Source organism: Podarcis liolepis, assembly GCF_965112155.1.
Source record: "Podarcis liolepis genome assembly, chromosome: 9".
Lineage (NCBI taxonomy): Eukaryota > Metazoa > Chordata > Lepidosauria > Squamata > Lacertidae > Podarcis > Podarcis liolepis.
Window position 1 is genome coordinate 5,761,930 of NC_139564.1, and position 26,816 is coordinate 5,788,745.

The 26,816-nt window shown below is 48.2% G+C and overlaps 1 protein-coding gene and 1 long non-coding RNA gene across 3 annotated transcripts; one reads left to right on the forward strand and one right to left on the reverse strand.

Moving 5' to 3' along the window:
• Window positions 1-426: 426 nt before the first annotated feature.
• LOC310686017 lies at window positions 427-16,570 on the reverse strand. Its single transcript, XR_014515643.1, has 3 exons — window positions 16,250-16,570; window positions 15,573-15,841; window positions 427-598 (listed from the first exon to the last, which is right to left on the reverse strand). It is a non-coding gene; the product is annotated as an uncharacterized lncRNA (long non-coding RNA).
• Window positions 16,571-22,737: 6,167 nt separating this feature from the next.
• On the forward strand, window positions 22,738-26,456 carry LOC310685901 (olfactory receptor class A-like protein 1). 2 transcript variants are annotated; one of them, XM_083458994.1, is made up of 2 exons: window positions 22,738-22,931; window positions 23,059-26,456. In XM_083458994.1, the coding sequence occupies exons 1-2, from the start codon at window positions 22,816-22,818 to the stop codon at window positions 23,921-23,923; spliced, it is 981 nt and encodes a 326-aa protein (XP_083315120.1). In that variant the 5' UTR covers window positions 22,738-22,815; the 3' UTR covers window positions 23,924-26,456. The 2 variants fall into 2 exon arrangements, with proteins under 2 accessions (XP_083315120.1, XP_083315121.1); XM_083458995.1 differs by having other exon boundaries at window positions 22,863-26,456.
• The last annotated feature ends 360 nt before the right edge of the window (window positions 26,457-26,816 follow it).

Sequence of the window (26,816 nt, forward strand, 5' to 3'; positions counted from 1 at the left end):
TTGCTTTGAAGAGCCACAAAAGCCTCTGCAGCTAAATGAGGTTGTCTTTATTTATAAGAAGTAAAGGTAAAGGTACCCCTGCCCGTATGGGCCAGTCTTGTCAGACTCTAGGGTTGTGCGCCCATCTCACTTAAGAGGCCGGGGGCCAGCGCTGTCCGGAGACACTTCCAGGTCACGTGACCAGCGTGACGAAGCTGCTCTGGCGAGCCAGCACCAGCGCAGCACACGGAAATGCCGTTTACCTTCCCGCTAGAAAGCGGTACCTATTTATCTACTTGCACTTTAGAGGTGCTTTCGAACTGCTAGGTGGGCAGGAGCTGGGACCGCAGACGGGAGCTCACCCCGCCGCGGGGATTCGAACCGCCGACCATGCGATCGGCAAGCCCTAGGCGCTGAGGATTTACCCACAGCGCCACCCGCGTCCCTATTTATAAGAAGAGGTTGTCTCAAATAGAGGTTCCTTGTGACCAGTACTTGTGACCACAAGTAACCAGGTGAAAGCTCACTTCCCATGAACGTCTCACCACAACAGCTGACAATATTTTTCTGGTGCAAAACTCTGAGTTATGTTTTGTTTACATCTGTATCCTGCCTTTTTCTGCAAGAGCAAGCAAGAAAAAAACAATGCAACAGTAAATCTTCATTAAAATACATTAGAAAAAAAAACAGATACCGTAATTAGAACAAAGCACAAGCAAGGAAACAAACAATCCTGACGTTTGATACAAAATTTGTCTTTAGCGCCCTTTTAAAATTGGCTGGTGGTTGGTCCAGCCACAAGGAAAGAAGGCATCCCTCTGGGTGAGGCAGTTCCTTAGTCTCATCCAGCAAAGCGGTTTGCATGCATTGGTAGGCCCACCCCAGTGGGGCAAAAAATCCAAGGGGTGTAGCTTGGGTCTTGAATGGAATCCGTTCCAGAAGTCCGTTCAACTTCCAAAAACATTTGAAAACCAAGGCACAGCTTCCGAATCGCTGCAGGAGCTTCCTGCACTCAATCGGAAGCCATGGAAGCCATGCCAGACGTTTGGCTTCCAAAAAATGTTTGCAAACTGGAACACTTACTTGCGGGTTTGCGGTGTTCGGGAGCCAAAACGTTTGAGTCACAAGGCATTCAAGAACCAAGGTACGACTGTAGTGCTGAACCAGGTTTGGTTGAGCTTTGGAAGAAAGTTACTCCAGAATCCTTGGCATTTTAATATATGGTTACCAGATGTCCCCGTTTCCCAGGGACAGTCCCCGGATTTACAAATCTGTCCCCGGACAAAATCCGTCCCCGGAATGTCCCCAGATTTCATTTAATGTCCCGGATTTATATTTTAATGGTTGTAGATTTCTTAGTAGGGAATGAATGTTGCGTGATTGGTTCAATGGCACAAGACACATCATATGGGGACTTCCGGCAAGGCAAAATGGCGGGCGCCACGGCAGTGGGCAGCTCCTGAAGCCAGCCAGAGCCAACTGCGCTACCAGGCTGGCTCCGGGCTGCTGAGACTGCCGCTGCCACTGCTGAGGGGGAATCGGGGACGCCCGGTGCATCAACTGAGGGAACCACTGACACACACACCCCACGACCCAAATCAAGCCAGGAGCGAGAGTGCCCGGCCAACTGCCCAGCGGTGCTCTGGGGCCAAGAAAACCCAGAGCCGATGTAGGGAGAAGGAGGAGAGTAGAAGGAGAAGGAAGAGAGAAAGGAGAAAAAAGAGGGGAGCCCTGACCTTGCCGCGGCGCCGCCACAGCTAGGGAGGAGAGGAAGGGGAGCACTGGAAGGGCAAGGACATGTGGCTGAGCCCAGGTCCGACCCAAGCCTACTCCATGGCAGCTAGCACTCCAAGAGATCAGGCTGGGGCCCAGAGGAAGGTCGCGCGACAGAGGAGACCACAGAAGAGATTAGTTCTTAATTTGTGGTTTTTTTTAAAGTAACTTTTTTAAATAACTTTTGTTACGGAAAAATCTGGGTGCGGGGCTACTCTGCCACCCAGCTCGTCGGACTAGGTCCGCGGGTCCCTGCGGAAGAAAATGAGCTCAGCCGGACAGGAGCAAACTGCAGAAGATCCAAGTTTATTGCGCAACAGGTTCAAGGCGAGATTGAACAGCGAGAAAGGGGTGACATGAACTTTTGAAATTTTCCTCCATGTCCCAGAATACAGTGCAAAATACATCCCAGTTACATCATGAATACATTAAGAAGAGGTTGGGTTACACAGATTACATCACGAATACATTAGGAAGAGGTTGGGTTACACCGGATTAACATATGGAGGAGGGAGGGGGGAATATGCAGAGCTGGAGATATGCGCAGATAAGCACATCCTGAGAAGACAATGGTCCATGTATGCATAGTCTGTCACCCTGGCATCGCCCGGAGGAAGGGCTTGGCAGAGCGATTTGACCGGATTAGGGTCTTGACACCTTGCTTGAGGGATTATGGAGGACAGGGGAGGTGTCATGGGGTCCTAGAGAAATTGAGCAAATTGGCACGTTGATTTTCTATGAATTTTATAGATTTTAGAACCTTTTGACATTGACAATTGGAAATAAATGGATATATTGTAGCGAAGAAGGAAGTGAAGAAGACATGCCCCCCCTTCCGTATCACTTTTTTCTCTATTAAAAAAAAACCCAAAGTGTCCCTGGATTCTTTGAAAAAAATCGGGTAACCTTATAATATTTTGTATTCATTTACAGAAATACAGGTTGAACCTAGGTGGCGATTTCACAGCTCAGACACCCAAACAGGCAAAGACCGCTGCTCCCCTCATCAAATCTGCAGGGAGGCTGCCAACATCCTACAATGTCCAAACTCAGATCTCTTTGCCTTTCTTAGGCTGCAGTCCTAACACCACTTTACACAGGAGTAAGCCCCTTTGGATGCATTAGAACTTCCTTCCGAGTAGATTATTCTCCAGACTCCTCCTGTGCAATGCAAAGTCTTCCAACAGTGTTCTAAACCCTGGGCATTATCTGGGACGCTCTGCCTTTGCAAACTCTCCTTCAAGGTAACGCTGCCCTGCCTGTCAATCACAACAATTCCACGCTTCCCCTCCTATTCCCTCTCCTCCTTTGAATTTCGGCAGAATGCATTATATGCGCTTTGCTAAGCATAGCAGCACACTGAGCTGACATCTCCGTGGGGCTGTCAATGCAAACGCCGAGATCTTCTGGGCATCGTATATATATTTATATATTCCGTCTTCCTTTCCTGGAGAGAGTTGAGGAAGCGGCAGCATGTACAAATGCCCTAAATTGGCCCCTTCTGCATGCATTATGTTCGGCATAATCGACCAGCAGGTTTTGCACATCAGGTCACAAAGCTGTGTGTGCCACTCGTAGGTTTGCTGGAGTCTTTAGTGGTGCATTGTGGGAAATGTTATATTGGACTTGATGGACCTTTGAGATGATCCCACAGGGATCTTCTAAATTTTTTCTTTTTTTTCTTTTTAAAAACATTATTTTTTATTGGTTTTGCACAATTTTGTACATTTTAACCATTTCAAACATTAAAATAAGAGGTTCTTTTGAACCTTCGGACCTCTTTCCCTCCCTCCATGGGTTCCATATTTAAGATTATTATTCACATTTTGCATCTTTTGCCGTTATCCATCTGTTATATATCCATAATTACAATAGTTACCGTATTTTTCGTCCCATAGGACGCTCCGTCCCATAGGACGCACCAAGTTTTTGGGGGGGGGAATAAAGGAATTCCCCCCCTTTATTTACCCCCCAAAGGCAGCAGGCTGCTATCCGCAGCGTGGGGAGCCCACGACACCCTGAAAAAACAGGTCATGTGACATTGTGATGGCAAATGGTACCTGATACCGAGCAAGTTAGCAAGGATATATAAACCAGAATCAGTTGCCCGTTGGAAATGTCAGGAAATGGAAGGCACATTTCAACACATGTGGTGGACATTTAGTGTAGCTAAAGCCCTCTGAGATATACAATGGATGAAAAAATGTTTCAGTTGTTATGTACTGAGTTGAATAGGATCCAAAATGCAGCAGTCTGATTGGTCCTAGAACAATCGGATTCAGAATGCAGCAGTCTGATTGGTCCTAGAACAATAGGATCCAAACTGCAGCAGTCTGATTGGTCCTAGAACAATAGGATCCAAACTGCAGCAGTCTGATTGGTCCTAGAACAATAGGATTCAGATTGCAGAAGACTGATTGGTCCGCAGGAGCCACCCAATCCAACTCTGGGTGGAAGTGAATCCGCAACCTGATTGGCCTACAGGAGAATCCCAGAATTAGCCAATCACGTGGGGCCCATTGTGTAAATAATGTATATAAAGCAGACATTCTGGGGGAAATTCATTCCTCCTCACCACTATGAGCTGAATAAAGAGCATAAAATCCACTCTCGACTCCGAGAAAATTTCAAAAGTCCTTTTTAAAGAGACCAGAGGAGTTTCTTTTAGGTATAATTAGGTCAGAGGTTCCTAAGAATCAAAATAACTTGTTCCTTTCTGCAACTACAGCAGCACGAATGCTGTATGCTGAAAAATGGAAAGAAGGAGCAGTACCAATAAGTTAGGAGCGGCAGTTGAAGATGATGGAATACGAAGAATTGGTGGGTCTAACCAGCAGTATCAGAGAATGAGAGGAAAGAATATACAAGGAGGATTGGAAAACATTTGTAGAATATATGAAGAATTACTGTAAACAGGTCAAAACGTTAACCGTACAATTCAGCAGTACAAGCTATGCTGAGATAAAACGAAATAGAGAAGATATGGAAAGAAGAAGTCCCAGCAAAAGAAGAATGGATACAAAAACTTAAGGAATGTGCAGAAATGGCGAAACTTACCGGAAAAATAAGAAATCAAGATAACAAACTTTCTACAAAAGAATGGAAACGGTTTATTGAATATTTGCAAACAAATTGTAAACAGATAAGAACACTGGAGAGATTAATGTAATAACCTGCAGTTTCATGAGAGTATATATTTGAAGTAGATGAGTAAGTGAAGAAAATAAGTTAATTTGGATATGCAGAAGATATTAAAAATAAATTTAAGGAACCGCAGAAATATGGGGAAGGAAGTCAAGTTTTGAAATGTTAAAATGACTGTAAGATTATTGAACTGTATAAACCTAAAAATCATAGATAGAGAGAGAGAGAGAAGATATGGATTAACTAGAATATGCCATAGTAATGGAATCTTGGAGGAAAACATGGAAGGGGGGGAAAGGAAAGTTTAATGGATTGTTATTTTCAGTGTGGAAAAATTATAATGATGAAAATTATATTTTTTTAAAAAAAATTAAGACATTATTGTGACACCAGGTGATTGGCAGGAAAGGCCCCTCTCATGGGTCAAAGTTGGCTGCAGCAGGGAAAAGGATGAGGGAAGGATACACTGTCAGCATCCACTTACCTGGCCCAGCAATACTGCAATCCTAAAATACCGTGTAGTGGTTGGGAGTTACTTGTGCGTAAACCTTCCCGTTTGGAAGCTTGGTTGCATAGTTTAAACCGTTTTGACTGCACAGCCCATCTCAGCGTGGCTGCCTTAGTCGCTAGCAGAATCTGTCTGTGGGCGTTTCTTAAACCTTTGCCAGCATAAAAGCTGTTTGACACCCAATCGTCTCCGTCTCTCATTGCGCGGAAGTCTTCTGCGCAGGGAGGGCGTGGGTAGTGGAGGACCAGTGCTCTCCTCACTGACTTCCAAGGAAGAATCCCGGAGCCCTTCCACTTCCTCTGCCATTTGCTCTCCTGGATCCTTGGTGTTACGCTGATTTCCTTCCCCCTCTATCAAGCTACGTCTCCCCCTTGTGCTGGTACCTTCCCCTGCAGAATCGGAGAGCCTCTCCTTCTCCCGTTGCTCTGATGTCAGTTCCCTGACATCCCGTATTCCCTCATATGAACCTGCCTGGGCTCTGAGATCTTCAGGAAAGGCCCTTCTTCTGGTCCATCCACTATTACAGGCACACTTGGTGGGGACTCAAGAGATGGCCTTCTTGGTGGCAGCTCCCAGACAACTTTGGAACTCCCTTCCTAGAGAAGCCAGACTGGCTCCTTCCTTGTCCTTCCTCCAGAGGGTGAAGACTTTCTTATTCCAACAGGCTTCCGGGAACAGACTGCTTTTAATGAAAAGTCTGGTGCTTACACGTCAAACTCTGAATAAACATATGTTTCATGAGGACTGGAATCCTAACTTTGGACCTCTGCAGACTGGTGTCTTTCTGCAGATATATTCTGCGACAAGTCATTGATGCAATAGTGGTTGATTTATACAGTGGTAGCTCGGGTTAGGGACACGGGTGGGATAACCAGTGAGCCTAGGGCTTGCAGAACAGAAGGTTGGCGGTTCGAATCCCCGCGACGAGGTGAGCTCCTGTTGCTCGGTCCCTGCTTCTGCCAATCTAGCAGTTCGAAAGCATGTCAAAGTGCAAGTAGATGAGTAGGTACCGATCCAGCGGGAAGGTAAATGGTGTTTCCGTGGGCTGCTCTGGTTCGCCAGAAGTGGCTTAGTCATGCTGGCCACATGACCCGGAAACTGTACACCGGCTCCTGGTGAGATGAGCGCCGCAACCCCAGAGTCAGTCACGACTGGACCTAATGGTCAAGGGTCCCTTTACCTTTACCTCGGGTTAAGAACTTAATTCGTTCTGGAGGTCCGTTCTTAACCTGAAACTGTTCTTAACCTGAGGTACCACTTTAGCTAATGGGGCCTCCCGCTGCCACACGATTTCTGTTCTCATCCTGAAGCAAAGTTCTTAACCCGAGGTACTATTTCTGGGTTAGCGGAGTCTGTAACCTGAAGCGTCTGTAACCCAAGGTACCACTGTAGTGGATTTTCCATGCCTCATTCTGCTTCATTAGATGCATGCAGAAAGCCCAAATTTAGACCCCTGGCATCACCAGGCAGAAAAGACCCCTGCCTCAAATCATGGGGAAGTGCTTTCACTGAATCGCACTCATGAGTGACGGTGGAAATTGCTGGGGAACATCCTTAAGAGTTTTAGTCAAAGTCAAGTTTGGCCATCAGGCCTAGGCACATAATAAAGAGATTGGGATGTTCTACCCTCGTTTTATAGATGCGCTGCTTTTAAAGCATTATCCTGTCAGAGCGCGACGGGCGGGGTGGAAGAGAAACCGATATAATAAATATTTTAGCTGTAGGTGAAAGGCACCCTGGATATGTCGGTTCTGATTTCCGCAATGCGCTCTGCTTCGTTGCCTTAGAAGACTCCTGCAGAGTTCAAGCTCTCTCAAACGCAGGCCCAGGAGAGTGTGAGAGAATGCAGGGAAGGTTATGTAGACGAGAGCATTTCTTCATTATCAGGAGTTTAAATGGGAACAGCGAATTTTTAAAAAAGAATAAAATTACTATACTGAGAGTTTGGTATTTTGTTGGGCAGAGTGGGGCACCCCAGACACTTCCCCCTGTTTGTCAGAGGCACCATCTTCTTAGGAGAATTGAAGGGACCTTTTGATGATGCCGTGGGACACGGGTGGCGCTGTGGGTTAAACCACAGAGCCTAGGGCTTGCCGATCAGAAGGTCGGCAGTTCGAATCCCCGCGACGGGGTGAGCTCCTGTTGCTCGGTCCCTGCTCCTGCCAACCTAGCAGTTTGAAAGCATGTCAAAGTGCAAGTAGATAAATAGGTACCACTCCAGCAGGAAGGTAAACGGCGCTTCCGTGCGCTGCTCTGGTTCCCAGAAGCAGCTTAGTCATGCTGGCCACATGACCTGGAAGCTGTACTCCAGCTCCCTCGGCCAATAAAGCGAGATGAGCGCCACAACCCCCATTTTGCCTTTCCTCCAGTCGGGAGCATGGGGTGCCTTAAAAGTATTCTTCTTTGGCGATCACTTGTAGCCAAGTAAGATTGTCTTCCATAAACACGGTTTTAACAATGAGTCCATAAATGACTGTGGAGGCCAATTCTGGATCCACACGTCCTTCCACAGTGGAGACATTGGTTTCCGGGTAGGAGTTGATCACGGTGAGGGTTTGCCAAGCGTGTCTTCCTCTTAGCATGTTTCTCCCTCGCGTCCTGAGTTCGAGTGTCTTCAAAGCCCATGACACCTTTGGTAAAGGCTGTTCTCCAACTGGAGCGCTTGCAGGCCAGTGTTTCCCAGTTGCCAGTGTTTATACTACATTTTAAACCTCTTTTGTCGACCACCAGCATTACGCTTTCCATTTTTAAGTTCAGAATGGAGTAGTTGCTTTGGAAGACGATCATCAGGCATCCGCACAACATGACCAGTCCAATGAAGTTGATGTTGAAGAATCATTGCTTCAACACTGGTGATCTTTGCTTCTTCCAGTACACTGATATTAGTTTGCCTGTCTTCCCAAGTGATGTGTAATTTTTTTCAGAGACACCGTTGATGGAATCTTTCGAGGAGTTGGAGATGGTGTTTGTAAGTGGTCCGTGTTTCACAAGCATACAGTAAGGTTAGGAGTACAATAGCTTTGTAAACAAGCATTTTGGTTTCCCTGCAAATGTCCCGGTCCTCAAACAGTCTGCACTTCAATCAGGAGAAAGCCGCACTCACAGAGTTCAGGGGATGCTGGATATTGGCATCAGTGTTGATCCTTGTGGAAAGATAACTGCCTAGGTAGGAGAAGTGATCGACATTTTCCAACGTTACACCACTGAGTTGGATTTGTGGCGCTGCAAAGGGGTTATTTTGTGCTTGTTGGTGCAGCACTTTGGTTTTTTGACAGTGACACACCTGCCCAGAAACTGGCATAGTGGTTCCAGCCCACCTGGAAAGTCACTTCTGATTAACCCGCCTCCGCTTTTAAAAACCAAGAGGGATGTAACAAAAGGCAAGCCAGGGACAAAACATCCTAGCAACACTTTTCCTGCACAAGTCTTATTTTGAGATTTAAAAGAAAATTGAGAGTTGGGGGGGGGGGAATCCCACCAGGAAAACTGAACAGTAGTTTGCTGACAGCAATCCCTAAAAGGTCTCTCCCCCTGCAGCCTTTGCAGATGTCTTCAGCCAGAGAAGCCCATTCTGCAGCCATCGCAGCCTTCGGTAGGAGGTGCTTGCTAATAACATGTTTCTAATTCCGTCCCGCAGTCCTGTCAAGAGGCGAATGGCCCCAAGGCGATCGTTTCCCCTGTCATCGGCTCCCCACCAAGCTGGCAAAGTCCTCATAAAGGGCGCCACGCTGAGTTTATTATCCATCTCTCCGGCGCCCGTCCAGTCTGCCTTCTCTCGCAGGCCTCTTGGCATCTGACAGTAACAAGGGAGAGAGCGATTGCAGCTGCTCTCGCAGCAACACGTTGCAAAATGTCAGATTTAAGTGGTGTTGTTTCCAAGGCTGAAGGCGTGGGAGAACATGCTACTTCTTCTGGGTTTGCAACTAAGGACGCTTTCAGGATAAAAGACTGGGAACCATGTTGCATTTTGCATGTGTGTGTGTCAATTTTTTAAATTAAACTTTAAACATCTGTACATAAAAATTCCAATTTCAAATTTGTTCCCTCTTCCGTGTGACAGCCTTTAAGATGGCTATCATATCTCCTCTCAGGGATTTTTGCCTGTGTCGGCAAAATTTCACCAGCAATTTCTTCGAATAGGCATGTTCCCACATGCGCTTGTGCCAAATGGACATATTTTTGCAAGGATTCTCCCCACAATGCACACGCGGTTTGGTCAGAGAACTGCGTCAGACAATTCGGCAAAGTACAAATTGCAAAGGACCGTTGTGTTTTGAAGGCAGTTGAAATCAGAATGTAAATGGCATGGATTTCCCTAGACATCCCTAGACATCCCTCCTTCAGTCGTAATCCTTTCCATTCAGATCTCAGCTGCCTTGTGTCAAATCTCATTTACGCTGGATCTTTAGGTCTGCAAAATACCCATCAATTTATTTAAACCACTCCACTACATGTTAGATGAGCCGTAAATGCAAGATCAGACTTGTTCAGGGTCTCTGGAGGCTGTTTTGCAGTTTTGAAAGAGTATAATTTTAATTATTATGAAAGCGGTTGCTTTCAGCTTCTTAAATCTACCTCCCTTTATCTCCTGCTGTTGTAACTGCTATCGCCTTAACATTTGCAGGATTTATTGACTTCATCGGAAGAGACATGGCAACTTGCCTGTTGAATTGTGTTTTCCTCTGTGACAGTTCAATAGAATTACTCTGTTTAATAAGCCATATAAGAGCCATTAATTATCATTTACGTGCTCTGTCCTGTCGCCAGCATCAGTAACAAACACAGAGTTCTGCTAGGCTGAATAAGCATTTACTGTTTTGTTGCATTGCTCATGGGAGAAGCGAGTTCTTCTAAGGTCTTCTCTTCAGGGTATTTCCACACGTCTCTTTCAGCTGTGAACATCCTTGTTACTGGAACAAAATACAAAATGCTGCCCCTCACCAGCCAAATGAAGTGACTGAGGGTGGAAACGTGGGTGTAGCACAAATTTGAGGGGTCACAAACCAGGGCCCCCCATCCTGCTCTGCCTGCCACTGGGGCTCTCTGGGCCCCGGAGCCTGGCTTGGCTCACCATCTCGCATCCCTGGTCCCCTCACTGAATGGCCGCCTGGCCAGTGCTCGCTGACTCCTTGCTTGGACAGTGAGCGGGTGAGGACAGAAGGACGTGGCAAGGGGTGACCCCAGCGTGGCCCGGCCCAGCTTTCCTCTCTGTCAGTATCAGGGGGGGGTTCGCCCACCAAAACGGTGTTGGCTGGCTGGGCTACCCCCTGGGCAGGTGGGCCCACTTGGCTCTGGAGGTGAGGGCAGGGCTGGCATGGCAGGCTCCGTTCACCCTCTGTGCCCTGCTTCTGCCCAGTGCATGCAAGCACACATCCCGGGCACCAGCAAATGCCGCTACGCCACTGGATTGAAAGTTGAAAAGAGTTTATTCAAAGGTGCAGCAGTGAGTCTCGGTTTGGAAGAATCGAGCCCCGAAGAAAGGATACACAAAGCTGTTATACAACTGTAGCAAACACACAAACACATGCTCTCTCGCGTCACTGCTGGCTAGAAACACACACAGAAAAAACATGCTTAAGTCAGGTCTACTTCTACTGTTAAGGGACGCGGGTGGCACTATGGGTTAAACCACAGAGCCTAGGACTTGCCGATCAGAAGGTCAGCGGTTCAAATCCCTGTGACAGGGTGAGCTCCTGTTGCTCAGTCCTTGCTCCTGCCAACCTAGCAGTTCGAAAGCACATCAAAGTGCAAGTAGATAAATAGGTACCACTCCGTCAGGAAGGTAAATGGCGTTTCCGTGCACTGCTCTGGTTCGCCAGAAGCGGCTTAGTCATGCTGGCCACATGACCCGGAAGCTGTACACCGGCTGCCTCGGCCAATAAAGCGAGATGAGCGCTGCAACCCCAGAGTCAGCCACGATTGGACCTAATGGTCAGGGGTCTCTTTACCTTTACCTTTACTTCTACTGTTACTTCTCTAGCTCAGGCCCAGCATAACTGGCCTTGTAGTTGCAACTGGGGGAACGCCTTGCGGTTTAAGCAACGTTAGATACAATTCGGTTGTGGCTGTGAGAACATGTTTATGTGGACTCAGCACTCAGCAGGCTGGGGTCAGCTGTGTACGTGATGTGCACACTTCAGGGTTATGGCTTTCAGGTGTCAGAAACATGTACCGTCTAGAGGCAGAGTGCATGTGCTCTACAGACCTGAGGGTCTTGCCAGCCTTAGGTAAAGGCATCTTAGCTGGGTTCCAGGTCATGACACCTAGGTATCATCCTCTTCATGTGTGTGGTTCATTGTGCTCAAAGGTGAATGATCAAGCGCTCAGAACAGAAATGCGCTCCTTTATGCCAATGCAGTGATGCTGCAGGAGCGCACCTTTCTGCATGGGGGCAACCAAAAGGCAGAAATAAAATCTGTGGGACAATTACACAACAATGATGGCAGTAATGAAATTGTATTCTAACCAGCTTGTTTAGTCTTTAGTCGTGTCCGACTCTTCGTGTCCCCCTGGACCAGAGCATGCCAGGCACTCCTGTCTTCCACTGCCTCCCGCAGTTTGGTCAAACTCATCCTGGTAGCTTCGAGAACACTGTCCAACCATCTCGTCCTCTGTCGTCCCCTTCTCCTTGTGCCCTCCATCTTCCCCAACATCAGGGTCTTTTCCAGGGAGCCTTCTCTTCTCATGAGGTGGCCAAAGTCTTGGAGCCTCAGCTTCAGGATCTGTCCTTCCAGTGAGCATTCCAACCAGCAGCTGGCCACAAAGAAGCTCCTGCAGGCTTCGTCAACCTCGTGCCCTCCAGATATTTTGGACTACAACTTCCATCAGCCCAGTGGCAGAGGAAGGGGGCGCGGGTGGCGGCCCGGGGATCATTGCTAAGGGGTGTGTATGACAGAATGACAAAAACATGAGTTTAAAATAAATGGGCTTACGAAACTTTTTAGTTCAGTCAAGAAATGTAACGAAATGTGGCTGGCACTGAGTGCCACACTGCGGGGGCCGGCACTTACCGCGGGGCCTGCAGTGTGCCAGAGCCATGCGTCTCTCCTGGGAGTGATGTTGTTATGTACTGAGTTGAATAGGATCCAAAATGCATCAGTCCGATTGGTCCTAGAACAAAAGGGTTCAGAATGCAGCAGTCTGATTGGTCCTAGAACAATAGGGTTCAGAATGTAGCAGTCTGATTGGTCCTAGAACAATAGGATTCAGAATGCAGCAGTCTGATTAGCCCTAGAACAATAGGATTCAGATTGCAGCAGACTGATTGGTCCGCAGGAGCCACCCAATCCAACTCCGAGTAGAAGTGAATCCGCAACCTGATTGGCCACAGGAGAATCCCAGAATTAGCCAATCACGTGGGGCCCATTGTGTAAATAATGTATATAAAGCAGACATTCTGGGGGAAATTCATTCCTCACTACTCTGAGCTGAATCAAGAGCATGAAACCCACACTCGACTCCGAGTATATTTCAGATGTGGTGGCTTGGGAGCCTGAAACGGAAGCGTGAGGCTTGTGTCTGCGCCCTGCTTCTACCTCAGCTGCCCTACAGCTGAGGGGGTGGCGGCGAAGAGGCTCCACACAACGCACCCTGCCCCATGGGCGGCTCGCCCCGCCCCTGGCTGCAGAATGCGCACACCGCACCCGGCACCCGAGCAGCTAATTACACCGCTGCATTAGCCCCAGGGCCCTACGGACTGTGGCTGATGGGAGTTGTGGTCCAAAATTTCTGGGCAACATCAGGTTGGCAAAGGCTGCCTTAAAATAAAATACCGGAGCCTGAGGCTCACCCAAGAATAAAGAAAATAAGGAGAAATGAAATGGAACCTATTAAAATGAAATCTGTCCCCAGGACAAAGCTGAGCTAGCTACGTGTAACAGTTAATCAGTGCTATTAATAAGCCATGCTGGTAAAGGTTAGCTCTGTGTAAAAATAATCAGGAACAGCTCTGATAAGGAGCGAAGCACAATCTTCCAAATGTAGTAACAAAGATTAATTAGGAGGCCACGGAAGTGTGACAAACTCAGCGCAGGGAAACCAAACCTGGTGCGAAATTATTATGAGAGGGAAGAACGGAATATAAAAGCAATTTTCTTCTTGTCTGGGTGTGTTCCAGGAAAGGGGTAAGTTACAGCCTGCAAAGTTATAAGGGTGGGAAAGGCGAAAAGGCTGTAAAGTCAAAGAGTCAGTGAAGGAGATTCAAAGCTTTCTGTCTGATTCCCAGCACCCCACAATATCTTCCAGCTCAGGGACTGTGTCTTAAATTAGCAGTTTGCTCAAAATTTGGCTCCGTGACCCCAATTCAACTAGCCCAGCACATACCTGTCAACCATCCCTTATTTGGCGGGAAAGTCCCTTATCCCAGCACTGTGTCCCACTGCTGTCCCTTATTGATGATGTCCCTTAAATTTCCCCGGTTTCAAAGGAAGCAGCTCCTCTCCCTCCCTCCCTGCCGGCCAGGGAGGAGGGAGGCTCCAACTGTGTTGCTTGGCTGCGTTGCTCACCCAATAAGGAGTCTAAGAATGACTGGGGGGTGGAGCTTGCATGCCTTGTGCCGATCAAATCAGCTGCATTGCCTGGGGACTCGCTTTTGCTCAGCGCTTCCCAGCCGAGAGGTGACGGTGGTTTTCCTTGCTGCATCCCCTTTGCCAGGTTGCTGCGCTGTGGGAACCACTGCTTGAGGCTTCGTTTGACTGCTGGCTGGGCTTTCTGCCTTTGGCTCGGAGGGGCTCAGAAGTTGAACATACCTATGCCCAGAAAATCCCTTATTTTGGCTGCTGAACCCTTATTTTCAAGGCTGCTGATCCCTTATTTTCAAGGCTGCTGGTCCCTTATTTTCAAATTTGTAAGTTGACAGCTATGGCCCGGCACGGTGATGGAAGCTAGGCCTATGGGTCCCAGTAGCACAACAAGGTTTCCCCCCTTTCCCCTCCCCTCCCCTCCCCAAACAGGCACACCATCCATGTGGGGCCGTAGGGGCCAAGGCTCCCCCCCAAAAAAGAGTGAAGGGACTAGGCCTGCCCCCCTCAATATTCTGCAGCTGGGCAGTGCCTGGAGACAGACAGTCAAGTTGTGGATCCACAGCAGTGACCACGGAAGGAATGACTGCTGGGAGGAGCAGAGAGAGAAGAAATGCCCTGGTGCATCTGCAGCAGCACAACCAGACGCCTTCGTCTGCCCCAGCTGCAACAAAACATGTCTCTCCCACATTGGTTTCTACAGCCACAGCAGGCGCTGTAACTCTCCAAAGGTTTGACTTCACCCCCAAAGGCACCCTCCTCTGTTGTCTTCTGAGACAGACAGATGCCAGCAGGTACTGCCTGTGATGGCCTGGGAATCGGATTCGGAGGCTGAACCTGAGGAATCCCAGCCTGCACAGGAGTCCCTGCCTCCAGGACCAGCTGAGCCGGGGCTGGGGCTTGAATCTGAAGGGCCCTCACCTGTGCTGGATCCTCAGGTGCAGACACCAGCTGAGTCTGCTCTGGCTCCTGAGGGGATGGAGGACCCATTGCCTGCAGGTGCGCCTCTCTCAGTCCTGTCAGGGAAAGGTGAAGTTGCCTCTGGGTCCAGTAAGCCTCCAGCCTCTCCTGAGCTGCAGAGGCTCAGGGTAGAGAGGCAGAGGGAACTAAGTTCCCGCAGGAGGAGTGCTCGCCTCCAGGCCAGGAGAGGCGAGTCACCTGTAGACCGGGGCCGCCCTATGCCTCAGGGCCAGCCAGCCCAGTCCCAGGCTGGGAGGAGCAACATTGGTGGTAACCTGTTCCTGCCGGCACCCTGTCCTGCTCTTCTGCCAGAGTTCCGACCTCACCCGACTCCTTGCCTTGGACCCAGCTTCAGCTTTGATGGACAGCCTCCATACCACACCCTCGACCTCGGACTGGACTCGGACCACGCCGCACGGTAACCCCCTGGGACCAGCACACTTCCCTTTATTCAAAGATCACAGGACAGTTCACAACATAAAAGCGCAACAGCCCCCTCCCACCAGCACATTTAAAAAGACATTGAATGTATATCAGCCCAAAGCCTGTATTATTAAAATACTTATTAAATTATTTAATAAATACTTATTAAAGCTTATTAAAACTGTGTTTGTTAAATGATTAATTCTAAATTTAAAAGACCTATTAGATCACTTTTAGGTAGAGATGAATAGATCTGTTTTTCTCACTTTATGCGTGTGCTCGCAAGTCTGTTCCGTTCTGTTTGTTTCTGCATTCATCTGCTTTTTGTTTTAATCCACATGAAAAATCAACTCTCTCTGGTGCGGAGAGACTTTGTGGGCGAGTGATTAGTGTGGCAGATTAAGACTTGGGTGAGCTGGGTTCAAATCAGCCTTGGGCTCTCCACCTTCTTGCAGCCTAACCCACCTCACAGGGTTCTTGTGACTTGTCGCAAGGATAAAATTAGAGACAAACCACGTCGGACAATTTGAGCTCCCTGGGGGAAAGGTCGGGGAAAATATAAGTGATAAAGAATGTGCTTTCTCTCAAAACATATGATTTAAAAGGCATTTTGATAGACTTAAGCTAACACAAAACTGCACCCCAGCACATGTGAAGATCTGCAAATATCAAATTCTCCAAGTATATCTGCCTACACATGGATAAGAAGAAACACCTCCAGCCCTTTCTGAATGTTCATTTTAACAACAACAACATTTTCTGGTCCATCACTCTCCCTCCTACCACAATTGCTAAAGCATTGAACTGGCCACTAGATGGCAGCAGAAACAAAACCTGTAAAAGGAAAAACAGGTTCTCTTTTGCTCCTTTCCCCATATTTGCGCCCATTTTTATAAAAGTTAAACTGATTTTCCCAGCCCTTGACAGAATGCAGACATCTCACATATTGTCCGGTAGCCCAACAGGAAAAGCTAAGATCTAAGATCAGAGAATATCCTTCTGTGGAGCAGATATGCTGGCTGCTGAAGCTCATCTGCCTCTTCCCGGATGGACAGTTCTAGGAGTTGCACTGACCTTGTGGTGCATGAGAAACTTGGTGGTTGGAATATTCTAGAAGAAACTTGTAAATGGCCTTGAACAAGTTGCTAGGCAACGGAAAATTTCCCCAGCAACAGGTGTCCTTAACAGGGCATGCAATCAACTAAGTCTGGGTCAGTGTAAATGGGTATGTGAATGAGTCAGCATTAGGTCTCTGGCCGGATGGCTGAAAAGAGAAAAAGATTATGTTTCTTTATTTGCTTTTTTCTTTATTAATGGCCAGCGTAAAGTTTTGTAAATAATAAAGACTCTAAACAGTGGTGTAGCAAGGTGAGGTGGTGCCCGGTGTGGAAAATTTCTAGTCAGCCCTCCCCACGTTGAAATTATTAAAAGAAGGAAAAATAAGATACAATTGCAAGTGTTATTTTCTGGTTTATTTATTTAACATTGTGAGCACAAGCACTTAAAATCTTTTTTTCCTAACTTGTGTTCTCTTCAAATTTTGAAATCACATCATCAAAATCGATTCCTTTCGCTACTTGGACAAGATGGCTCAGCCAGAAAGCCGAGTTTGACTCATAGTGGACCTAAGATAACCCTTGACTGAGCATTTTATCCTTAGAACAACAACCTTGCGAGGTAGCTTAGACTGAGAGGGAGTGGCCTGCCCAAGTCTCTAAATGGTGTTTATTCCTGTAATAGGAATTTCACTAAGAGAGAGGTGGAATGCTGCTGCTGCTATAAAAAAAGTAAAAGATGCAAGAAAAATTTTCTGTTAAAAGAACACTGCTGCAGAAAGAAATGAAAACCCAAGAGTAGATGTTCACGCACCAACAGGTTGGATCTTGATGAACCTCTGACCTCTAGCTACAGAGCCGTATCCTGCGCCAACACTGGCAGGGAACACATCTCTCTCTTAGCTGCAGCCAGCAAAATTCTTGCAAGGATCTTAGCAAACCGTCTCTTAACAAAATCCGAGGTGACCCTTCCTGAATCCCAAAATGGTTTTCGGCCTTCTAGGGGGACAGTGGACATGATTTTCACAGCTCGACAGCTTCAAGAAAAATGCAGAGAGCAAAACCAACCCCTGTATATGGCGTTTATTGACCTAACTAAGGCTTTCGACACTGTAAATCGTAATGCCCTGTGGACTGTCCTTCTGAAAATGGGCTGCCCAGATAAATTTGTAAACATCTTTCGGCTCCTCCATGATAATATGACAGCAAGAATCGCAGATAACAATGGCTCTCAAAATGAACCATTTACAGTGGGATCAGGTGTTAAACAGGGTTGTGTTATTGCCCCAACTCTACTCATTATTTTCATTGCCATGATCCTACACTTTGTGGAAGGGAAACTCCCACCAGAGTAGAAATCATATATCAAACAGATGGAACGCTCTTCAATCTGAGCAGGCTGAAAGCAAAGAGTAAGGTTACCGTAACTTCCGTCATAGAGCTTCAGTATGCTGATGATAACGTAGTCTGTGCATGCTCAGAGGATGACCTCCAAACCATCCTGAATATCTTTGCAGAAGCTTATGAAAAGCATGGCCTATCACTCACCAGCGTTGAAGCAATGATTCTTCAACATCAACTTCGTTGGACTGGTCATGTTGTGCGGATGCCTGATGATCGTCTTCCAAAGCAACTACTCTATTCTGAACTTAAGAATGGAAAGTGTAATGCTGGTGGTCAACAAAAGAGGTTTAAAGACTGTCTCAAGGCAAATCTAAACAAAATGTAGTATAAACACTGACAACTGGGAAACACTGGCCTGTGAGCGCTCCAGTTGGAGAACAGCCTTTACCAAAGGTGTCATGGGCTTTGAAGACACTCGAACTCAGGACGGAAGGGAGAAACATGCTAAGAGGAAGACACGCTTGGCAAATCCACACCATGATCAACTCCCACCCATGTCCATGTCCACCAATGTCCCCACTGTGGAAGGACGTGTGGATCCAGAATTGGCCTCCACAGTCATTTATGGACTCATTGTTAAAACCGTGTTTATGGAAGACAATCTTACTTGGCTACAAGTGATCACCAAAGAAGAAGAAGAAGAATGCCCAGGGGAAAAACCAAAAGTACCACCACCAAGCTGCAGTTGTGATGGTTGTCCACATGGGGGCAGTCCTACCCAGGGCCTGCCCTTGTTTTAGCCTGATGGTGTAGCAGGGATACCCTTTTAAAAGAGCTAGTCTCTTCCAGGAGAAAGGTGGGCGAATGCATCTGTGGAAATGCAACTGGCCACCTGCACTTTTTATATGCTCTTGCATTAAAAGTGATAAATATCCGCGCATTTAAAGTGCAGCATTTTATGATTTAAACACAGCGTGATTCGGTGCATCAGAGTTAATAATGCTGTCTGCTTCATCAGAGGGTGCCCTCTAAGTCAATTCAAAGGACTGGGGTTTTCACCGAAAGAATTAAGCTTACAGGAATGGCTGGGTCTGTGTGCAGCTCCCTCATGTGGCTGAGCTGTTGAACTGCAGGTGGCATCCTCTTCATCAACGTACGTTGCCTCCACTCACTGTTCGTGGGATTCTTCTGGACAGGAAGCAGTATAAAAGGGCTTCTTGTTCTTTTTGAACCTTACTTGAGCAAAATTGGTCTTCCTGAACTCCCATGTGTTCTTGTATCCTTTTGTGTTCTTCAGTCCTGGCTTCTCCTTCAGCCCTGACTTCTGGCTTGCCCATTGGTCCTGGCTTGTCCTTCACCCCTGGCTTGTCTGTTGATCCATGTTTGTGCTTCAGTTCTGGCTTGTCCTTCAGTCCTGACTTCTGGCTTGCCCATTGGTCCTGGCTTGTCCTTCATTCCTAACGTCCAGCTTGTTCCACAGCTTTTTTGATCCTGACTCCAGGCACGCACGAGACAGTTCCTGTGGCCCAGCTCACCAATGAACCAAGACAGCTATATCCCAGATCCTTTCAAGCAAGCGATCAGAGAGACAGAGAGCGAGAGCATGCAACTTTCTGCAGGTTGCCAGCGCTGCTGCTCTCCTGGCAACGATTCACCCCCTTTTGCTAATGTGTTAGTGTTTTTCTGGCTTCTCCCATATGTTTTCGTGACGCACACTTGCTTAATTAAAATCACATTTCCCCGATGCAGCTCAACACAAAGTAATTAACTTCACACGTTGCAAGCAGATCTTTGACACAATTGGGAGTGTTCAGAGAAGGTTTGCAAGGGTCTGCTTTTTCAGAAACCCCAATAATGTCATCAAGGTAGATGTGGTTGCTCCGAGTGGGTGGCAAGTAAATGAGCCTAGTTAGGGTGGAGCAGTAGAAACTCAGCCCTTGACATGACTACAAAATGAGCATCAGCAGTTCCCATAACAGATGTCCAGTTATCAAAACCATGCTAACTTATGTAAGTGAGATTCTCTTTCCGCATGGAATTAAGCATGTTTTCAAGGGGGATTTAAGTGACTGCAGCAAGTCTAGCAGAGTAGTGACGTTATACCTTCTCTGGAGGGTAGGACTCGAACTCATGGCCTCGAGTTACAAGAAAGGAGATTCTGACTGAACATCAGGAATAACTTTCTGATGGTAAAAGCAGTGGAACAGAAGACCGCGAGATGCAGTGGATTCTCCTTGACTGGAGGTTTTTAAGCAGAGGTCATGAACGCTTTAGGTGAGATTCCTGCATGGTGGGGGTGAACTAGATGACCCTGGGTGCCCCTTCCAACTCTGTTATTCTTACAGGATCCAGTGTCATCATCCTAACACAGCAGAGTGTATTCTGACATTAACACACCACTTATGGGAGAGGCAGGATTTTGAGACAGCCGCATTTAGACCAGGAATCCCCAATGTCTGGAGGCAATTTTGGAAAGCTAAGAAACTGCCGAGGTTGCCCACAAGAGACTGATTTCACAGAAGGAAAACTGGTGATACTCAGATTGAGGTTGAATCCTGACAAGACAGAAGTACTGTTTTGGGGGGACAGGACGGGAGCAGGTGTGGAGGACTCCCTGTTCCTGAATGAGGTATCTGTGCCCCTGAAGGACCAGGTGTGCAGCCTGGGAGTCATTTTGGACTCTCAGCTGTCCATGGAGGTGCAGGTCAATTCTGTGTCCATGGCAGCTGTCTACCAGCTCCATCTGGTACACAGGCTGAGACCCTACCTGCCCACGGATTGTCTCACCAGAGTGGTGCATGCTCTGGTTATCTCTCGCTTGGACTACTGCAACGTGCTCTACGTGGGGCTACCTTTGAAGGTGACCTGGAAACTACAACTAATCCAGAATGCAGCAGCTAGACTGGTGACTGGGGGCGGCTGCCGAGACCACATAACACCGGTCTCAAAAGACCTACATTGGCTCCCAGTACATTTCCAAGATTGGGACGCGGGTGGCGCTGTGGGTAAAACCTCAGCGCCTAGGACTTGCCGATCGTCAGGTCGGCAGTTCGAATCCCCACGGCAGGGTGCGCTCCCGTTGCTTGGTCCCAGTGCCTGCCAACCTAGCAGTTCGAAAGCACCCCCGGGTGCAAGTAGATAAATAGGGACCGCTTACTAGCAGGAAGGTAAACGGCGTTTCCGCGTGCTGCGCTGACTCGCCAGATGCAGCTTGTCACGCTGGCCACATGACCCGGAAGTGTCTGCGGACAGCGCTGGCTCCCGGCCTGTAGAGTGAGATGAGCACACAACCCTAGAGTCTGTCAAGACTGGCCCGTACGGACAGGGGTACCTTTACCTTATGTTTCCAAGCACAATTCAAAGTGTTGGTATTGACCTTGAAAGCCCTAAACAGCCTCAGCCCAATATATCTGAAGGAGCGTCTCCACCCCCATCGTGCTGCTCTGGTTCACCAGAAGCGGCTTAGTCCTGCTGGCCACATGACCCAGAAGCTGTACGCCGGCTTCCTCGGCCAATAAAGCGAGATGAGCGCCGCAACCCCAGAGCCAGTCACGACTGGACCTAATGGTCAGGGGTCCCTTTACCTTTACCTTTAAGGAAAAGTGGGACATTCTGGGATCCAGTCAGGGACAGCTTCTCTAAACCAGGGACATCCCTGGAAAATAGGGACACTTGGAGGGTCTGGAATCAGATTTAGGCCACCCCTTTCTCTCTTCTCTCCCCCCAAAATCCCATCCAACATGGGTCGTGGAGAAAGTAAGCTTTGGAAAGAACAAAATCGGGGCAAGAACAATGACAAAGGACTGGTGGGTCCTTTCCTGGTTGCAACAATGGTTGAACGACACCGGTTTTGAATCACTGGATAAAGATTTCTGTCCTCAGCAGATTTCCCAGCAACCAGCAACAAAGGCACTTCCCTGTTTCCAAGAGATCCTCTGCAGGTCTCTTTGCCGCAATTCAGTAGCCAGCTGTGTGTTCTCATAGCATCTGAGAGCAAAATCCAACCTCCCTTTTACCACCAGATCACGGCCACAGGTGCAAACTACAGATTATGCACGGACGTATTCCTTAAAAACCTACCCATGTCTTTTTTTATAAAAAAAGAAAGGAAAAGAAAACAGCTTTGGATGGTGCAAATGAGAAGGGAGGCACACCCAGGGAGCTGTGTGCTTAACCCTCCTCCCACTGACCACTTTTTGACAATGCTTTTAAAATGTGTGTTTGCAAGGAAATGGACGGGGCAGGACCAGCCCATAGCATCTCTCCAATTGGGCAGTGTAACCGAGAAGGGAGAAACAGCAGGGTAGGTTTGTGCTTAACCCTCCCCCCCCCAGTTCCTCCGCCCCCAAATCTCTTTCCACCCGCTGTACCTTTTAAAAGGTGTGTTTACCAAGGTAGTAGCAGCCTGTGGGGCGGGGCGGATTTAGAAATCTGCCCCCTACCTAGGCGGGGCATCAGTGACTTTGGCGAGGGAGGACCAGACCACTCAGGAAGCAGGATGAGGCAGCGGATCCGGACCCCCTGTGAAGGGTGGCAGATCTGTCTGCTGCCGCCTCTGCCATTGCCAGCTCCTCCTCTTCCAATTCGACAATTCTACATTTCTGTGTACATACAGCTTGCTAGCTAGATCTTGAATGCTGCAAATCTCCTTATTTGCACTTGCAGGATGGAGGATGAATTCAAAGCGGCATAAACTAGAGCGAGTGATGCACTGAGTGCATAACACAGGGCCAGTCAACATGGTGTTGTGCAGATGTGGTGGGCCACACCTCCCACCACCCCTAACCATTGGCCACGCTGGCTGGGACTGGTGCCAACTGAAGTCTGACAGCGCCTGATGGGCATCCCTTCGGCTGCCCCCCCTCCGAGCGCATCTGAAAGTTGTTTTGGCCACGTATACGGCCTCGTGTTCCCTCCTGCATCCTGCTCCCTCCCTCGGTTTCCTCCCTCCCTTGGCACATTTCTTATCAGCCCATGGCTAATCTGCTTTACACCTGACCCTTTTCAGCAAAATAAGATAACAAGGCTTATGCAAATAGCAGAGTAATCATGTCCCCGATGGGAGTGCGCCAGGAGAAGTTGTGCCTATATAAAAGAACACCCGGATCTCATGAGCAGGGGGGAAATCGCCTTCCGGACACTGGTTGCAAAGAAGCTAGTGTCCTGTGTCAGACCAGAGAGCTACCGAAAGGAAGCCAAACAAAGAAGCGAGGCGTCTGGAACCCGGTAATGTGCGCGCGAGACCCTGCCTCACCATGGTGCACGATCTCATGTTCGTGACATCCATCCTTATGTACCTGTCGTCCTTCGTCGGCATGGTCGGAAACCTCATTGTCCTTTTTGCCTTCATCAGCAACGCCATCCGGCACAAATCGCTGCAGCCTCTGGACCGCATCATTGTCAACATGTCCCTGGTGAACTTCCTCCTCTGCTGCTACAAGGCCATTCCAGGGCTCCTTATCTTCAGCAGCACCAAGGTGTTTGGAGAACTGGGCTGCAGGATCCTGCTCTACACGTACCACACCCTGAGACTGATCAGCATTTGGTCGGTGGAGAACCTGAGCTTCCTCCACCTCATCAAGATCCGTCGGCCCAGCTACCGGTGGTCCAAGTTCATTTACCGGCACCAGGGCAAGTATGTCAACAGCACCCTGGCCGGGTGTTGGATAGTCAGCATCTTCTTACAGATACCTTACTTGCAGTATGAGAAGACAACGGGCAGAAGGAACAAGACCATCGCCTACCTGGCGACATCGACCTGCTTAAGGTCCACGGGGAGCTTCGCCATGAAGTTCACCACATACGCCTCGGTTAGTTTGGACCTCGTCTTCGTCCTCTTGGTCATCGTCCTCAATGTCTTCATCATCGACCTTCTCTGCAAGCACAGCCGAAAAGTGAAAGCGGCTTCTTCGGTCACCAGCAGCAGCTGGAACAAGCACACTGCCCAAGCCACGAAGGTCTTGCTCTCCTTGCTGTCCATATACGTGGTCTGCTGGATCTCCAACGACATGGTTTGGATAGCCATCGCCTCGGGGTACATCAAGAGCAGCTTCGAAAATAGCGTCCTCAGCGCCCTCTACGGCATCCTGTCTTCCGTTTATTACTCGGCCAGCTCATATGTTGTGGTCTTTGGCTACAGGAAGGTCCGGGAGTACCTGGTGGAAGCCTGCTGGTGTTTGAGGTGCACCAGGCAAACCATGGTTGAGAACCTGTCCTAGGAGGATGTCCCCCACAGATGGTGGCCAAGTCCAGCCGCCTTGCCCAAACTCACAAAAGGCTGTTCCTCCATGGGGAAGGAAGCCGCAACCTGAGAGAAAACAGATCACAGTTTGGGAGCCAATGTTCCTTCAGAATATCAGCTATCCATCTCCTGGATCCTGACCAGTTGATGTGTTCAGCATCCTCGTTGGTGGGAAAGGATGTCAGAAGACTCCACAAGGAGGATGGCAGCCAGATGGGCATGGAGAACTCATAATTTTTTGTTGCACTGGATTCTGGCTTTTATGTCGCTGCCTCCAGTTCTTCTACGCAGGTTACAATTATGGTTATTATTCTTTTGATATCTCACCTTCCAACTTGAGGTTACATCTCAGATTTCAGGGAAGCAGGGCGGCCACCACCTGACCACCTTTGATCAGTCTAGTTAGCCGTGTAAATGGACGTGAGAAGAGGGGAAGGGGACATGCAAGGCAGACAGGACCAGAATACTGGGGAGACAGAAGTCAAGCAGCGGCAATTAGCCCAGGGAAGAGGGGAGCATGCAGAAAACATGGCCTAAACCAGGGGCGGGCAGATGTCAGGCTCCTGGGATGCACTTTATCCTTTTACTTAATACTCAAGATCTACCAACCCGAGCCGGGTACACATAGCTGTCAACTTTCCCCTTTTTTAAAGGGAAATTCCCTTATTCTGAATAGGATTCCTCGCAAGAAAAGGGAAAAGTTGACAGCTATGCAGGTACAGAATGAAAGAGCAGGGCGTCTGTGAGTTCAGGCATTTGTTTTCAACAACAGAACCGAGCACACAATCCTTTCTCACCATAGCCTGCTCTCTTCGTTTCACTAGCCAAACAGAGGTGGAGTGTGGTCGTTCCATCGGTGCCACTGTTGTAACAATTGAGAGTCGGAAACTCTGGCCACACCCGTTCCGAAGGGGGGAAAGGTGAGAGGCGGGGAAGGAGCGTGTGGTGTGGGATGGGGACTGGAACTGGCAGTTTTGCGGCCCTGTGTGCGAGGAGGAATGGCCACAAAGGAAAGCAAGGATTGGAGGAGGGAAATGGAAAACCCAGAGCAATTGGTTGGTGTTGTTTTCCCAGTACAGAGTTCCAACTCTGTGTTGACCACCATGGACACCAACCAAGGGTCCTTTGAAGGAGAGCAATTTTAGATTTATTCTTCCTGAGGCTCTGCTGTACCTGCTGAAGTATTGGTAACCTTCCTCAAACCATTTATTGTTGTATGTTTCCAATGTCCCTATTTATCAGGGAGAGGCTTGATTGCCTGGGCAGCAATCTCTGAAGAAGCACTGTCTCCATTCCGTCTCGGTTTTGGCCTTTTGGACATACCTTGCTATTAAAAAAAATTCCAGTGTTCGGATTCAGCTAAATCTCTGACTGCTTGGTTGGGTGGGTATGCCTGTGGCTATTCTTAGGCATTCATTTCTTTGCAACAGGCTGGCTTGTAGCATTCCCAACAGTTTGAAATAAGCCTTTGGGTATAACAGGAATACTTGTGCTCCGTTACACCTTAATGTCCTTATGCCCTCCTTTGCACGTAGGTGTGTTGGGGAAAAGATGTGTTCGTACACCCCCACATCCCCATCTCCAGTCAGAGATTGAAAACCGAGACCGAATGGAGACTGTGTTTCTTTAGAGATTGCTGCCCAGGCAATCAAGCCTCTCCCTGATAAATGTTTTGTGAGCACCTCCATCATATGCTCAGGTTGTACATAGGTGTAAATAATACACCCCGTATACCAGAAGGAGCTTCTCCACTCCCATCGTTCAGCCCTCCAGCTCCAAGGGCCTTCTGGGGGTTCCCTCACTGTGAGAAGCGAAGTTACAGGGAACCAGGCAGAGGGCCTTCTCGGTAGCGGCACCCACCCTGTGGAACGCCCTCCCATCTGATGCCAAGGAAATAAACAACTATCTGACTTTTAGAAGACATCAAAAGGCAACCCTGTTTAGGGAAGTTTTTAATGTTTGATTTTTGTTGTGCTTTTAATATTCTGTTGGGAGCCGGCCAGATGGGTGGGGTATAAGTAATAATTTATTATTATTATTATAAAACCATATATCTTAAAGACACCACAGTCTCTGCTGACCTTCATTTTGAGGAAATCAAACTTGTAAAAGCGCCTGGAACCCCCTGGAGCCCCTCTCTGCTCAGAGATTGGGGTGACGTGTAGCAGTAGAGACTTCTGGGTACCTTTAAAGCAACTCTCAGCCCTGACACCTTGCCTTTGGAACTTCAAAACGGGAGTCCCGGGTTGGTTCCGCTGCTTGATATGAGAACCCTACGTAAGCAACACACCCACTCCTGCCGACCAACTGAACAAGGCATTATCTGGGGGAAAGCGAGTTCTCCTTTCCAAAGGCGAAGGGAGGCTGGTAAACATTTGCCTGCAATCAGCTGAAGGCAAATGAACAGCTCCAAGCATTGCCACCCAGCCTGGAACACGGGAACAAAAGCTCACCGCGTAACTAACCCTTCAGCGTCAAAGTGCTCGTGTTTCGTTATCTTGCAAAGCGGGGGGGGGGGGCGAGGGAGAGGCACGGTTTTCAGAGGCTGCATTGAGAATGCCCAAGAGTAGTGAAAGTGGAAAAATTCAAAGAACTAAAACAGAGTGGGGTAAATTGGCTAGAATATCACCAGCTAACAGCAATGTTTGAGAAGGGGGGGGAAATCAAAGGGTTTTGATAAAAAAAAAATCAGTATGGGAAAAGGAAATATTATACAATAATCAAAAGACTATCTCAAAAATCTACAAATGGTTAAAGGTAAAGGGATCCCTGACCATTAGGTCCAGTCGTGGCTGACTCTGGGGCTACGGCGCTCATCTCTCTTTATTGGCCGAGGAAGCCAGTGTACAGCTTCCGGGTCATGTGGCCAG

Bases quoted from the DNA above. Each gene is read 5' to 3' on its own strand.
- LOC310685901 (XM_083458994.1), top strand. From the start codon at position 22,816: ATGAGCAGGGGGGAAATCGCCTTCCGGACACTGGTTGCAAAGAAGCTA. The intron at 22,932-23,058 runs GTAATGTGCGCG...TGCCTTCATCAG, and splicing joins AGCGAGGCGTCTGGAACCCG to CAACGCCATCCGGCACAAAT.